The following is a 15,563-nucleotide window of genomic DNA, read 5'->3' on the forward strand; positions in this document are numbered from 1 at the left end:
CTTCAAAGGTGGGCAATCTGATAAAATTTAGTACTGAGGAACATGAGACAGTACTTGCTGGACATCCAAAATTAGACATCCTCAGATTTAGATCGAAGCAGAATTTGAAGGTGCAGATTGGATTGGTTTGAGGGTTATTTGAATCTGCTCAGAGTAAAAGAACTAGATTGGCACACTACTATAAACAAAGTGGCTAAGTTGATGATTCATCTGGCACACCACCAAGAACTACTGCCTTGCTGAATTGACCCAATATTTGGATAACGGATCTGAAATTTATTTAATTGAATACTAAATAATCTCAAAAATTTTATGGTTTTCACAGAATTGGATTTGGACATTCAACCTTTATCAGGACAAATTTCAAACATTTAAGCAACAGGAAAATTTTAAGGAGCTTCTTAAAGAAGGAGTGAGAGGTAGAAAGGCACAGATTCCTGATGAAGGGGTTATGCCTGAAACATCAATTCTCCGGCTCCTCAGATGCTGCCTGACCTGCTGTGCTTTTCCAGCAACACACTCTTGACTGTGATCTCCAGCATCTGCTGTCCTCGCTTTCTCCTTAGGAAGAGAATGCCAGATTTCAGGGTCTCAGCATGTGACCGCCAATGATAGTTATGATAAAGACTGGGGATATGAAAGAGGATGGAATCACAAAAAGCACAGAGATGTCAGAAGCTTATAGGGTTGGAGGAAATTACATGAACTGGGAGGGATAAAAGCCATGGAAGGGTTGAACACAAATTCAAGTAGAAGTCAATGCAGGTCAGTAGGCGAAGAGGGGGATTGGGTGAATGGAACTTGATGCAAGTTAGATTATATGCTACTGAGGTCACCTGCATGGCCCATCCAGTTGCCTGCTGAGATCAGCTAGTTCAGAACAGGCCACAGGTCAAACGTGGGTCCTTCTGTTCTATATATTTAAGCTATTCCCTGAAAAACTCTCTGAACCATTGCTGGAGCTCCACGCACACAATTAGAAAAGCAATATTTATTAGATAATTACTCAGAATCCTGAATGATGCAACAAATATTCTGAATACTCTTGCCTTGAAGAAAAAAGAAATCTGAGAAACTGCATGCTGTGAAGCAAAACATTTATGTTAGTTTAGTAGCTAACCTGGTAAAGTGCAAACATTCTTCAATGTTGCATACCAGCAGAGCTCTGCAACCTTCACTTAATTCCCTCTATTCAATTTCAGAATTATAGCATCAAATTTTTAGCATTCTGCAAAGAATGAGACTGTTTCTGTTCTCATGAATGCCATTCTTTAAGGTTCGGTTAGAACAACATACAAGATTCCTTCCCCGACCTGAACATTCAAGTCTTTCCTTTTTCTGAAGGAATTCAGTGGGTTTTTTTCTTCTCTGTGAAGCAGGCCTTTGACAATGAAACTCAGTTTGTGGTAGGATGAAAAATCAAACAAAGAAAGTGGAATTGAGTCTGACAATGAGGCAATTGTCAATCATCCAGAACCATTTCCTGACAGACATGTGTGTCGATTGCTTCTGTATGTTGGTCACTGCTTTACAATTTCAATCTGAAGAAAATTTTTGTCTTGCAAAACCAGAAGGCTCATGGGTTGAGTCCTGCCTGGGATTTAAGTGCACACTAAATGCAGACCATGCATGATTCTTCACAGAACATATTAAAGCAAGGACTTTTCTTCCTGTCAGGGAGGAATAATAATAGTCGCTCACATCTTGTGCACCTTTTTTTTGGTAAAGTGACTCTGACATAACATCCAATGTTACCCTAAAAAAAGTTATCCAAAGCTTCACTTCTGGTTAGTCAAGCACATTGTTTTGTCTTAATTGGTCAAAATAAAGTTTACGATTTTTAATATCCAACAACATTCATTTGCTTGCAGTTTTTGTAAAGTAATGCTGCTTGAGCAGTATACACCGAGTGTATAAATTACACTAATACTTCATAAGAATGAAATTCAATTCAGCTTTACTAAGGCACATGAGATCCTTAATCCTGAGGAAGGCATGTCTATGGCCATCAACTGGTTGACAGGCACTATTCAGTGAGCCCTTCACAACACAGATAAGACTGTGCTCCTGCCAGTTCTCCAGACGGGAGGTAACATCACCATCAAAGTTCCATGCATAAATTCAACTGGAAATGCAGGAGAAAATCCTTTACTCAAATAGTTCTGAGAATGTGGAACTCTCTAACATCATGAGGCAATTGGCACAGATGCATTTAAGGGGAAACTGGATAAACACGTAAGATGAAGTGGGGTGGGAGGAAGTCTGTATGAAGAATATAGTGCAGCATAGACTAGTTGAGCCAAATAGCCTGTTTCCATATTGTAAACTTCTGTGTAACCATGATTACAACCTAACGACTAATACATTTTACTATAAAACCACTCCACAGCATGCATTAATTTAGAACATAGAACAGTACAGCACAGAACAGGCCCTTCAGCCCACGATGTTGGGCTGACCACTGATCCTCATGTATGCACCCTCAAATTTCTGTGACCATATGCATGTCCAGTAGTCTCTTAAATGTCCCCAGTGACCTTGCATCCATCACAACTGCTGCTGGCAATACATTCCATGCTCTCACAACTCTCTGTGTAAAGAACCCGCCTCTGACATCCCCTCTATACTTTCCTCCAACCAGCTTAAAACTATGACCCCTCGTGTTAGTCATTTCTGCCCTGGGAAATAGTCTCTGGCTATCGACTCTAACTATGCCTCTCATTATCTTGTATACCTCAATTAGATCTCCTCTCCTCCTCCTTTTCTCCAATGAAAAAAGTCCGAGCTCAGTCAACCTCTCTTCATAAGATAAGCCCTACAGTCCAGGCAGCATCCTGGTAAACTCCTCTGAACCCTCTCCAAAGCATCCACATCTTTCCTATAATAGGGCGACCAGAACAGGACGCAGTATTCCAAGTGCGGTCTAACCAAAGTTTTATACAGCTGCAACAAGATCTCACGACTCTTAAACTCAATCCCCCGTTAATGAAAGCCAAAACACCATATGCTTTCTTAACAACCCTCCACTTGGGTGGCCATTTTAAGGGATCTATGTACCTGCACACCAAGATCCCTCTGTTCCTCCACACTGCTAAGAATCCTATCCTTAATCCTGTACTCAGCTTTCCAATTCGACCTTCCAAAATGCATCACCTCGCATTTTATCCAGGTTGAACTCCACCTGCCACCTCTCAGCCCATCTCTGCATCCTGTCAATGTCCCGCTGCAGCCTACAACAGCCCTCTATACTGTCAACGACACCTCCAACCTTTGTGTCATCTGCAAACTTGCTGACCCATCCTTCAATCCCCTCATCCAAGTCATTAATAAAAATTACAAACAGTAGATTAAATTAGATTAGATTACATTACAGTGTGGAAACAGGCCCTTCGGCCCAACAAGTCCACACCGCCCTGCCGAAGCGAAACCCACCCATACCCCTACATTTACCCCTTACCTAACACTGCGGGCAATTTAGCATGGCCAATTCACCTGACCTGCACATCTTTGGACTGTGGGAGGAAACCGGAACACCCGGAGGAAACCCACGCAGACACGGGGAGAATGTGCAAACTCCACACAGTCAGTCGCCTGAGGCGGGAATTGAACCCGCCCAAGGACAGAGCCCTGTGGAACACCACTCACCACAGACTTCCAGGCAGAATATTTTCCTTCTACTACCACTTGCTGTCTTCTGTTGGCCAGCCACTTCTGTATCCAGACAGCTAAGTTCCCCTGTATCCCATTCCTCCTGACCTTCTAAATGAGCCTACCATGGGGACCCTTATCAAATGCCTTGCTGAAGTCCATATACACCACATCCACAGCTCGACCCTCATCAACGTTTCTAGTCACATCCTCAAAGAACTCGATAAGGTTTGTGAGGCATGACCTGCCCGTCACTAAGCCGTGTTGACTGCATTTAATCAAGCCATGCTCTTCCAGATGGTCATAAATCCTATCCCTCATAATCCTTTCTAACACCTTGCAGACGACAGACGTGAGACTTACTGGTCTGTAATTGCCGGGGATTTCCCTATTTCCTTTCTTGAAGAGAGGAATTATATTTGCCTCTCTCCAGTCCTCAGGTACGATTCCAGTGGAGAGCGAGGATGCAAAGATCTTCGCAAGTGGCGAAGCAATTGCATTTCTCATTTCCCAAAGCAGCCGAGGACAAATCTGGTCCGGGCCCGACGACTTGTCAATCTTAATGTTTGACAAAATTTTCAGCCCATCAGCTTCTTCTTTCTCTATCCATTCCAGCATGCACACCTGCTCTTCAAAGGTTTCATTCACTACAAAGTTTGTTTCTTTCGTAAAGACAGAAGCAAAAAACTCATTTAGGACTTCATTCATTAAGGTCTTTGTTGAACTATATTTACTTTAAAATCAAGAAATCTCTCACCACCTTGCCCTCCACTACTGTAACTTGACATAATGGGGAAAACAATCATACTGTAATAATTCAATGGTATACTGAATATTACATCTACAGCTGTTCATCAGTGTATTTATTCCATATAAGGGAGCTATTATACAAGCAACAGACACTCGAATCAATTAATTACTGATCATAAACAGATTCCAAAATATTCAGCCATCAGTATAATATTCTAAGTGTATTGTAGAATAGGGGAAAGGGGATTATTTTTTCCTCATTCACCTCCAATTTATATGGAATCATTTCAATTTTCACAGTACAGAAACTGCCCTTCACTGAATCATGGTGATATTTATTCTCAGCAAAGGCCTTCTTGCAACATATTCCATCTCTTCTTACCAGCCCATTCGTTTCTCCCTTATGATGCAGACATCAGAGTTAATAAATGAAAACTAGTTTATTCTGGGTGATTATTCCACTCCTAAGTGATAAATTATACCCATTTGCTAAAACAATGACCTCTCCAATATGCAAGAAAGATGGATTTCTCTTAAATTTCAGTCTGGGTGTGTGAATCATAGTGTACAGCCCACAGGCAAAGATTCCTCACCTTGTAGAATTTTCAAGAAATCTCTGAGCCCTCAGCAAAGCAGCGACATAAATGGATCCAGCAGTGGCTAGCAGTTCCTTGTGCTCAGAATGTGACAACATATGTCCTGTTGGGTTAAAAGGTTTTACATAAAATTACATCGAACATGCAGCCAGAAACAGACTATATGGCTCATATTATCCTTGTGTCCTCCCACCCTGTCTTCTAACCCTATACGCAAAAGTTTTCTCCCTCAAGTGTTTATCCAGCGTCCCCTTAGATGCATTAATGTTATTCTCCTTCATGTGGTAAAAAGGTTCACAATTTCTCTCTTAAAATATCATCTCATTGGTAATTTATATCACAACACAACACAATAGAAAACAAAAATAGAAATTTCTGGAAAAGCTCAGCAGAGCAGGCAGCATCTGTGGAGACAAACCAGAGTTAATGTTTCAGATTGAGTGACCTTTCCTCAGAAGGAAGGGCATTCAATCCAAAACATTAACATTGACTTAGCTCGCTGACCTGGCTATTTCAATATTTGAGGGCTGGGTTTAAGTTTGTAATCTCAAACACATTTCAATTTCTGCAGGCATCCAGCCTCACCAAGATAACAAACATTTTCAGGAGGAGAAAAGTTAGTTACCTGCTGAGCTTTTTCAGCAATTTCTGTTTGTGTTTCTGATTTACAGCATCCACAATTCTTTCAGCTTTTACAATAGAAAATAATAGACGCTACTAAAACAAAGAATTGCAGATGCTGAAGATCTGAAACAAAAACAGAAATTGCTGGAGAAAGAGTCCCGATGAAAAGCCACCAGACTTGAAACGTTAACTCTGCTTTCTACCCACAAATGCTGCCAGACCTGCTGAGTTTCCCCAGCAGTTTCTGTTTGTGAAACAATTCTTTATATTGGGTTATGGCTTTGGTTTCAGTAAAATATTTTCTTTAAGATAAAAGCTGGATCTTTTGCAGACGATCATAGCAGAGAAAACTGGAGGTTGGTAGGTTTGTATTCCTTCAAGTGTTGAAGATTAAAAATGATATAATTCAAGTGTTAAGATGATTAAAGGCTTTGGTAGGTTGATAGAGAAAAACTATTTCCAGGGGAGATGGAGGATGGGAAGGGGAAGGAGTAAATTTAGAACAGTGGGGCATAACCTTCAAGTCAGAGTTGAGCAACTGAAAAGTAATGCTGGGAATAATGGAAGTCTAGGATCTGTCTCTCCCAAAAACTGTTCAAGCTGTGAGTCAATTTAAATTTTTTAAAATGCAATTGATAGCTTTTTTTGTTGGTCAATGAAATTAAGGGTTACAGATGCAAGGAGGGAAAAGGAATTAAGATACAACATCAAATATGATCTAATTTAAGTGCAGAACAGGTTTGAGGTGCTGAACAGCTTCCTGCTGTTTCTTTCTTCCTACAAGAAGCAACAACAAAAAAACTGCATAAATTACAAAATTCTGTTTAATTCAAGGAGTTATACAATACTATTTAATCAAACAGTATTGCTGTCTTAGCTTTCTGGAAGAAGCACAAGAGAATGCTGGAGAAACTCAGCTGCTCTGGCATCATCTGTGGAGCGAGAAACCGAGTTGACATTTTGTGTCCACTCTGAAGGAATCACACCAAACTTGAAATGTTGGCTCTGTTTCCCTCTCCACAAATGCTGCCAGACGTGCTGAGTTCCTCCAGCATTTTCTGTGTGTATTTCAGATTTCCAATAAGTGTCTTGCTTTCCCCAGTATTTTACTTTCATCTCAAGTTTCTGGAGTTTGATATACAGCTTTGAATTCACTTACGGTTGCTTCCCTAACAAGTAATACGAGATGGAACAACAAGAAGAAACAGAGAAAGCGGTTACATTTTGTTCGAAGAATTGTTCAGAATACAGGTGACTTTCACTGATTAAACTGAAACTTCCAAATAACTCTTTAAAAGTAACTAAATCTGACATAAAATTGGAAATCTTAATTCAAAATGACTAACACCAAGTCAACAGTGACAGGAATGAGTTTCCATTGTGTCCATCATTTTCAGTAACAGCCACATTACGAAATAAGTCAGTCCTCTGTGAGCAGAGCTCCCAGCTTCCAAAATAAATTTAAGACGTCAGCGAGAGTTTCCAATTGCTATCAGAAAAACATTATTATTCATAAATTTATGTCTGCATTCAATTATATGCAGCCACTTTCTACTTGCAATATATGAAGTGATCTTCAAATGCAATAGCTGGGGCAGACCAGTTAGCTTGAAGAGACCACTAGATCAGCTATGATTCTACGAAGTGGCAGAATGGACTCGAAAGGTGATTGGCCTCCTCCTGTTCTGAAGTCCTATTTTCTTTATACAGCACAGAAACAAGCCAGTCAACACAACTGATCGATCAACGTGATCCCATTTTTCTTCTCACTCGTCAGCATATCCTTGCTATCTTTTTCTCTTTTTAATATTCCTGAAGGATTACATTACCAAGATATGGTTCTGCCCTTCCAACCTTCTTCTTTCCTTCTAAAGATAATACCAACTTCTAAACCAGTCTCAACAGACATTTGTACCTTGCCCAAGCTGCAGTGGCTTCCAACACTGAATGACTCTGTAAAGGCCACTGACAGCATCACAGATATTCCAGTCCTGTATTTACAGCTTCTCACCAAAAATCACATAAAACAATTAGAAGATGAAAATTATCTATGTAAAAATTACTTTGGACAAGCAGAATGAACTGGACATTTCTGTTTTAATAGACCTGATGGACCATCCACATTACGCTTATCATGCCTCCTGTGAACATTTAAGGATGTCAACCAAAGGTAATGTTACTAACAATGTGCAGATAGAAACAAGACATCACAAGCAGCAAATGGTGCAGGCAGGATTCTTGGCAGTGGGGAGGAACAGAGGGATCTTGGGGTCCATGTCCATTGATCCCTCAAAGTTGCCAATCAAGTTGATAGGGTTGTTAAAAAGGTGTATGGTGTGTTGGCTTTCATTAGCAGAAGGATTGAGTTTAAGAGCCATGAGATTATCCTGCAGCTCTATAGAGGCCTGGTTAGACCACATTTGGAATATTGTGTTCAGTTCTAATTACCTCATTATAGGAAAGATGTGGAAGCTTTAGAGAGGGTGCAGACTAGACTTACTAGGATACTGCCTGGACCGAGGGCATGTCTTATGAAGAAAGGTTGAGGGAACTAGAGCTTTTCTCATTGGAGTGAAGAAACATCGGAGGTTACTTGATAGAGGTATACAAGATGATGAGAGGCATAGATAGAGTGGATAGCCAGAGACTTTTTCCTATGTCTATCACAAGAGGGCATAATTTTAAAATAATTGGAAGAAAGTTTAAGGGAGAGTCAGGGGTAGGTTCTTTACACAGAGAGTGGTGGGTGCATGGAGTGCACTGCCAGCAGTGGTAGTAGAGTCAGATTCATTAGGGACTTTTATGCGACTCTTTGGTAGGCACATGGAAGATAGTACAATGAAGGGTATGTAACTTAGTCTGATCTTAGAGTAGTTCAACAGGCTGACACAACATCAAGGGGTGAAGGGCCTGTACTGTGCTGGACTGTTTAGTGTTCTATGATTCCGACAACCGTCTTTTCTTTATTAAATCCACAGATACAGACCTTTGAAACCATCTGGATATACCTCTGGGAGGAAATTAGTGGTGATGTCTCCTTTCACAAATTGTGGATGGATGATAACTTCGCGAAGTAGTGCAATGTTATGAGTCACTCCTGGAAATTGGAATGCAACATGTTAAAAAAAATGGTGATTGTACAATTATGTATCACTAGAATCATTATGCCTTTCCTTCTAATCCAAGTATTTATCCAATACATAGGTCACTAGAAACACATGTCTCTTTCAAACACAAGGCTAATATTATTTACAACCATTCTCAAAATCTTGACAGCATGAACATGCTTAAAATAAATTTCCCAGAAATGCAGTGAGTTATTAAACAGAGAAACCATCTGTCCTTTTAGATGGATGTAAAATGGTCTATTTTGAAGGACGGCAGGGGAACTATCCCTGGTAACTTGACCAGTGTTAACCCATCAACCAACATTATAGAAGATAATGGTTATCATCATATCATTGTTTGGAATATTGCTGTGAACAAATTAGCTGTCATCTTCCTAGATCACAACAGTGACAGAACATCATAAAAGTACTTTGCATTGAATGTAAAGCCCCGTGATTCTGCTCCACCATTCAACAGGATCACGGCTGGTCTCTAAATCAGCGTCGATGTTTATAATAACAAGAATCTCTGCTATATGCACAATATTAAAATTAAACAGGGGTGAGTCTTTGAATCTAAATAAATAAATCACCTTCACCACATTAATCAATAAATACATTTAAGCCTGTAATTTTATAGCTTTATTTGAAAAAAATTCAATGATCTCATCAAAGGGCTCAGTCCCATAGTTGAATGCCTATCATGAAATAATGCACAGGAGAGCAAAATATGTAAATCAAACAGTTGCAGTTAAGGTATTTCTAAATTTTAAATCCAACCTGAAGGAAGCTTCATAAAAGGAAAGAAAAATGGTTTTATGTTACAGCTCGGCTGCGTTTGAGGGGGAAAAAAAGCGCAGGCAAACCAACTTGCTTTTGCTTCAACTGAGTGCATGTCACAAGTGTTGAATGTGAGGTTCATATTTGACCTCCTTCAAAGTTCACGAGGTCTACATCTGTGTGTGAAAAACTGCCAGGCTGAAGAATGATGACCCACAAGCTGCCTTCTCCTGACTACCTGCTGCTACCAAAACACTGCCAGGACATTAGCCACACACTAACAGGATCAAACAGAGGCCAAAGCTATGCTTATTTTCAATCTTGTAGTGCAGTAGTTAAAAGCAAAAGAACAGACTTTCTTTGCATTTAACCAAACTGGGTGCTAAAATTCCAGAAAATTTCTTTCAATGTGACATTTTTTGACATCAATTCCAAGCAAGACTCCAGCAATATCTACCTTCAGATGGGACCACTTAAGTATCTCCAAACTCACAACAATAGTCCTCTAGGTCAAGGAGGCAAAGTAGTATGATTGGAGGTTCGTTGCACAACAAATACTGGAATTTACGTTGATCCCGATATGTCAAAGAGTGATATAGCATGGAAACGGACCCTTCTGTTCAACCAGGCCATGCAGACCACAATCACTGAGTGGGTGCATTCGCATCCTTGTGTTTACAGCTATAACATGCTAAAGGTAACTGATCTGGACAAAGCAGAGTTAGTGAAACCAATACCACTATTACAGCATATGCTAACAAAGTAAATTATCTGGCACATCAGCAAAATACTATCATGACAAGATATCCACAAATCAATTTTTTTAAATGTTCAATTATGTTATACAAGAACAACATAATGATAAAGCATTCATGCTTTTCACAAAGTAACAGAAGCCATAGTATAAAAATGGGTTAAAGTCAAGTCGATGGTACTGGGGATGAGGAACTCCAGTTATGTTGATAGATTGAACAAGTTGAGGCTGTTCACCTTACGGAAGAGAAGGTTAAAGGAAGATTTGGTAAAGGCATTCGTGTCATGACGGGAGAGGGGCAATGGCAACTGTATGCTTAGTGGGATGGCAAGAATTCTATTTCACACCAAATCCCATCACCTTTGTCCTTGCTTTGTACTTTCACTTTCAAATGCTCCTGTTTTAATCAAAAATACAGCTGGCAAGGAGCCCATTCTCTGTTTTCTTTTATTCTGACAGTACCTGGTTTACTTCTGAATCATTAATCAAACCTTATTGCTCATGTCAATTTGTATTTACCCTAATTATTTTAAGATAAATATTGAATTGCAGCAAATATTTGATGAAGGCTTTCTTTGGTTGCTTTAATGCTGTTGTGTTGAAATTCAGATCTGAACTCCATCTTGGGCTCATAGCACCAGGCTAATTAAATCATTCTGAATGCTCAAAATTGATTTTAAACATTAATAATAAAAAGGCACAGAGTTTATCAGAGTATTGTAACTACATTATGCTGGAATCAAGTATTACAATCCTTGATGAAAAATGTTCACACAATCTAAAGACAACCTCCTCAAGGACTGCTTCCTTCAATAAAGTCAGAAGAATTAAATATCCCGTCCATGGGGCATTTGATGATGCGGGAGGTTCTTAATCAGGCAGGTTGGCAGAAGGTGGGCACTCTGCCACCTTCCCATTTCCAACCCAATAGATTGATGGGGGGAAAGCCCTCAAGTTGCGTAGCTGGCAACTGATGCTCAACGAAGTACCTCCTCCACCGGAGGTATTTACCCAATGGCAGTCAAAGGGTCACCATGTAGAGAGCACAAGGATCACATAGAACAGTACAGCACAGTACAGGGCCTTTGGCCCTCGATGTTGTGCCGACCTTTTATCCTCCTCTAAGATCAAACTAACCTACATACTCTTCATTTTACTATCATCCATGTGCCTATCCAAGAGTCGCTTAATTGTACCTAGTGTATCTGACTCTACTACCACCGCTGGTAGTGCATTCCACGCACCCAGCAGTCTCTGTGTAAATCTCCCTCCAATTATCTCAAAACTATGCCCCCTTGTTATCACATGCCATTTCTGCCATGGGAAAAAGTCTCTGTCTATTCACTCTATCTATGCCTCTCATCATCTTGTACACCTCTATCAAGTCGCCTCTCACCCTTCTTCGCTCCAATGAGAAAAGCCTTAGCTCCCTCAACCTTTCTTCAAAAGACATGTCCTCCAGTCGATGCAACATCCTGGCAAATCTCATCTGCATCCTCCCTAAAGCTTCAAAATCTTCCCTATAATGAGGCGACCAAAACTGAACACAATATTCCAAGTGTGGCTGAACCAGGGCTCTATATAGCTGCAGCATGACCTTGCAGTTCTTAAACTCAATCCCCCCTGCTAACAAAAGCCAACACACCATATGCCTTCTTAACAACCTTATCAACTTGGATGGCACCTTTGAGGGATCTAGGGACATGGACCCAAAGATCCCTCTATTTCTCCACTCTGCCAAGAATCCTGCTTTTAACCCTGTATTCTACATTCAAATTCGACATTCCAAAATGAATCACTTCACACTTTTCCAGGTTGAACTCCATTAGCCACTTATCAGCCCAGTTTTGCATCCTATCAATGTCCCATTGCAATCTACAACAGCCCTCCACACTATCCAGCATTCTACCAATCTTCGTGTCAACAGCAAACTTACTAACCCACCTTTCCACTTCTTTGTCCAAGTCAGAAATCTGTGGTGGGAAAGCCTTCATGCTAGCAGAGACTCCTTGTTCAAAAACATGTGGTGCCTGATCAAGGTAGTCTGCATCGGGAAGTGGAATCCCCCCATTCCCATAACTCCCACTTCATTAATATCCCTCCTACCATTACTTATCTGCATTCAGCGATAATCCTGGACCTTTGGTGGTCATCATTGCCACAGAAGCCATCACCTACTCTCTGACACTGACTGGCATGGCTCTAGGTTGGTGGGACATTGACACCTGGGGAAGGGTCATCGCATTCCACTTAAGTGCCTGAGTGGCACAGGGACCTGATGACTCTCTAGCCAATGGCCAAGATCTCCGTTCCCTTCATTAAATCTATTATGGAGTTTTTCAAACCATTTGGTTGGCAAATAAAGTAACATTGGCTAGAATTTTCACTTTTCATCCATAACACAAATTAAGGAATGTTACACCAAAGCAGTGCCAAGGCTAACAATGTTGATAAGATGGCAAAAACTATTTGACTTTGGCTAAACCAAAACTCAAAGCACGGTGCAACACAGTATATGGCCATTCACCCCATTGTGCCTGTAACACATCTTTGAAAGAGCTTTTCCATTAGTCTTAACAATCCCTGCTCTTTCCCCATAGTGTGGTCAAATTATAGTGAACCACCACCACCACATCCTCTCAGGCAATAAATGTATCCTAGCCAGTGATGAATACATCCCATCAGCAAATTTTAAAAATTACATGTACAACTCAGCTTTCTGGTTCAGTTGCCATACTGCAAATCTGTGTCCTCTAGTTACTGAACCTCCTGCTGGTATGATGGTAGACAGGCTATGCCTAAGTATTTAAAGAATTATAATAAACATACATTCCGTAAGACACATAAATCCAAACCGAGTGAACTGTACCCAACAGAGGAAGTTAGATACAGTACTCGTTCAAAAGGGGAGATTTATAAAGTTGCTGAAATAAAAGTAGTAAACTAGAGGAATGGGAACATTTCAGAATTCAGCCAAGGAAGACCAGAAAACTGATAAGAAAGGGAGAACAAAATATAAAAGAAAAACAAGAAAAGGACTGAAAAATATTCTACAGATTCGTAAAAAGAAAAAAAGATTAGCAAAGACGAAGTGATTCCATTATAGGCAGAGACAGGAGAATAAATAATAGAAAATAGGGAAATGGCAGACTGGTTAAATAATTACTTTAGTCTGTATTTGTGGAGAACGATACAAGAAATTTCCCAGACGTTTTAAAGATCCAACAAACTAGTGAGAAAAAGGAAACAAAAGAAATTATTACAAGCAAAAAAGTACTATTAGAGAAAATAATGAGACTCTAGGTTGGTAAATCCAAGAATTCTGTTGATCTACGCCCCAGAGTGCTGAAAGGTAGCTGTAGAGATAGAGGATGCATTGGTGGTCATCTTGCTAAATCTGCCAATTCTGGCACAGTCATAGACATGTAAAGCACAGAAACAGATCCTTCGGTCCATCTCATCCATGCCGACCAGATATCCTAATCTCATCTAGTCCCATTTGCCAGCACTTTGACCATATTCATCTAAACCCTTCCTATTCACAACCCATCCAAATGCCTTTTAAATGTTGCAATTGTACCAGCCTTCACCACTTCCTTTGGCAGCTCATTCCATACATGTACCACCCTCTGCGTGTAAAAGTTGCCCCTTAGGTCTCTTTATATCTTACCCCTCTCTTCCTAAACCTATGCCCTCTAGTTCTGGAGTCTCCCAACCATGCCCCTCATGATTTGGTAAACCTCTATAAGGTCACCCCTCAGCCTCAGACGCTCCAGGGAAAACAGCCCCAGCCTATTCAACCTCTCCCTACAGCTCAAATCCTCCAACCCTGGTTATATCCCTGTCAATCTTTTTTGAACCCAGAGACCAGAATTGCACGCAATATTCCAACAGTGGCCTAACCAATGTCCTGTACAGCCGCAATATGACCTCCCAACTCCTGTACTCAATACTCTGACCAATAAAGGAAAGCATACCAAACGCCTTCTTCACTAGCCTAGCTACCTGTGACTCCACTTTCAAGGAGCTATGAACCTGAACTCCAAGGTCTCTTTGTTCAGCAACACTCCCTAGGACCTTACCATTAAGTCTTGCTAAGAGTTGCTTTCCCAAAATGCAGAACCTCGCATTTGTCTAAATTAAACTCCATCTGCCACTTCTCTGCCCATTGGCCTATCTGATCAAGATCCTGTTGTAATCTGAGGTAACCTTCATCTCTGGCGACCCTAAAGATTGGAAGGTTGCAAAGGTAACAAGAAAGAAAATGGGAAACTACAGACCTAGTAGCCTTACATCAGCAGTTAGGAAGACAAAATAGCATCTGTTATAATGGATGTGAAAACTGAACACTTTTAAAATAATAATCTGATTTGGCAAACTAAACGTGCATTTTAAGGGAAAATCATGTCTGACAAACCTGTTTGTTTTATTTCAGAATGTTACTGGCAAAGTAGCTAAGGGCGAGTCAGTGGAAGTATTGTTTATATTTTTATTAAAAAGTTCCACACAGGAGACTAACAAGCAAAATTAGAGCTCATGAGATAGGGATAATATAATGACATGGTTTGACGATAGATTAACAGGGAGTAAACAGAGTAGGAATAAATAGATCATTCTCAAGTTGACAGGCTGTGACTAGTGAGGTACCCAAGTATCAGTACTGTTCACAGTCTATACCAATGATTTGGATATAGAGATCAAATGTAATATTTCCAAATTTACAAATGAGACAAAACTAGATAGAGATGTATATTGTGAGGCTAATGCAAAGAGGAGTAAATGGACAGCCTGAGTAAGTGGGCAAGAACCATGGCATATGGAATATAATAATATGGATGGAGTGGCAAACTGCCCTTTGAGGAGACTGGGCCTGTATTCTCTACAGTTCAGAAGAATGAAAGGAAATTTAATGAAACTTCCAAAATTCTGAAACTGTTTGATAGGATAAATACAGAAATAATGCTCCCTCTAGCTGAACGGACATTGAGAATCAGGGGACAGAGTCTGCGAATAAGGGGCAAAACATTTAGGACTGAACAGAGGTGGAATTTCTTCATTCAGAGGATAGTAAATCATTGGAATTTTCTATACCAAAGATACTCAATAACTGAGCTTCCCAGTATGTTCAAGATTGAGATTGATGGGTTTCTCGACAATAATAAGATCAAGTGATTAGCACTGCTGCCTCACAGTGACAGGAACCCAGGTTCAACTCCAACCTTAGGTGACTGTCTGTGTGGAGTTTGTACATTCTCCTTGTGATTCTTTGGCTTTCCTCTGGGTGCTTCAGGTTCCTCCCACAGT

The 15,563-nt window shown here is 40.3% G+C and overlaps 1 protein-coding gene across 1 annotated transcript in view; it reads right to left on the reverse strand.

Annotated features, from left to right (window-relative positions):
- pcca (propionyl-CoA carboxylase subunit alpha) overlaps positions 1 to 15,563 on the reverse strand; it is a 378,154-nt gene that overhangs the window by 155,361 nt on the left and 207,230 nt on the right. Inside the window, exons 17-18 of the mRNA XM_043691289.2 lie at positions 8,605 to 8,715; positions 4,992 to 5,097 (exon numbers count right to left, since the gene is read on the reverse strand). Of these exons, the coding sequence (XP_043547224.1) occupies positions 4,992 to 5,097; positions 8,605 to 8,715 (217 nt within the window). The remainder of the gene's footprint in view (positions 1 to 4,991; positions 5,098 to 8,604; positions 8,716 to 15,563) is intronic.

Source organism: Chiloscyllium plagiosum, unplaced genomic scaffold (genome assembly GCF_037043375.1).
Source record: "Chiloscyllium plagiosum isolate Xiang-an unplaced genomic scaffold, Cpla_swu_hap1 HiC_scaffold_6, whole genome shotgun sequence".
NCBI classification, from domain to species: domain Eukaryota; kingdom Metazoa; phylum Chordata; class Chondrichthyes; order Orectolobiformes; family Hemiscylliidae; genus Chiloscyllium; species Chiloscyllium plagiosum.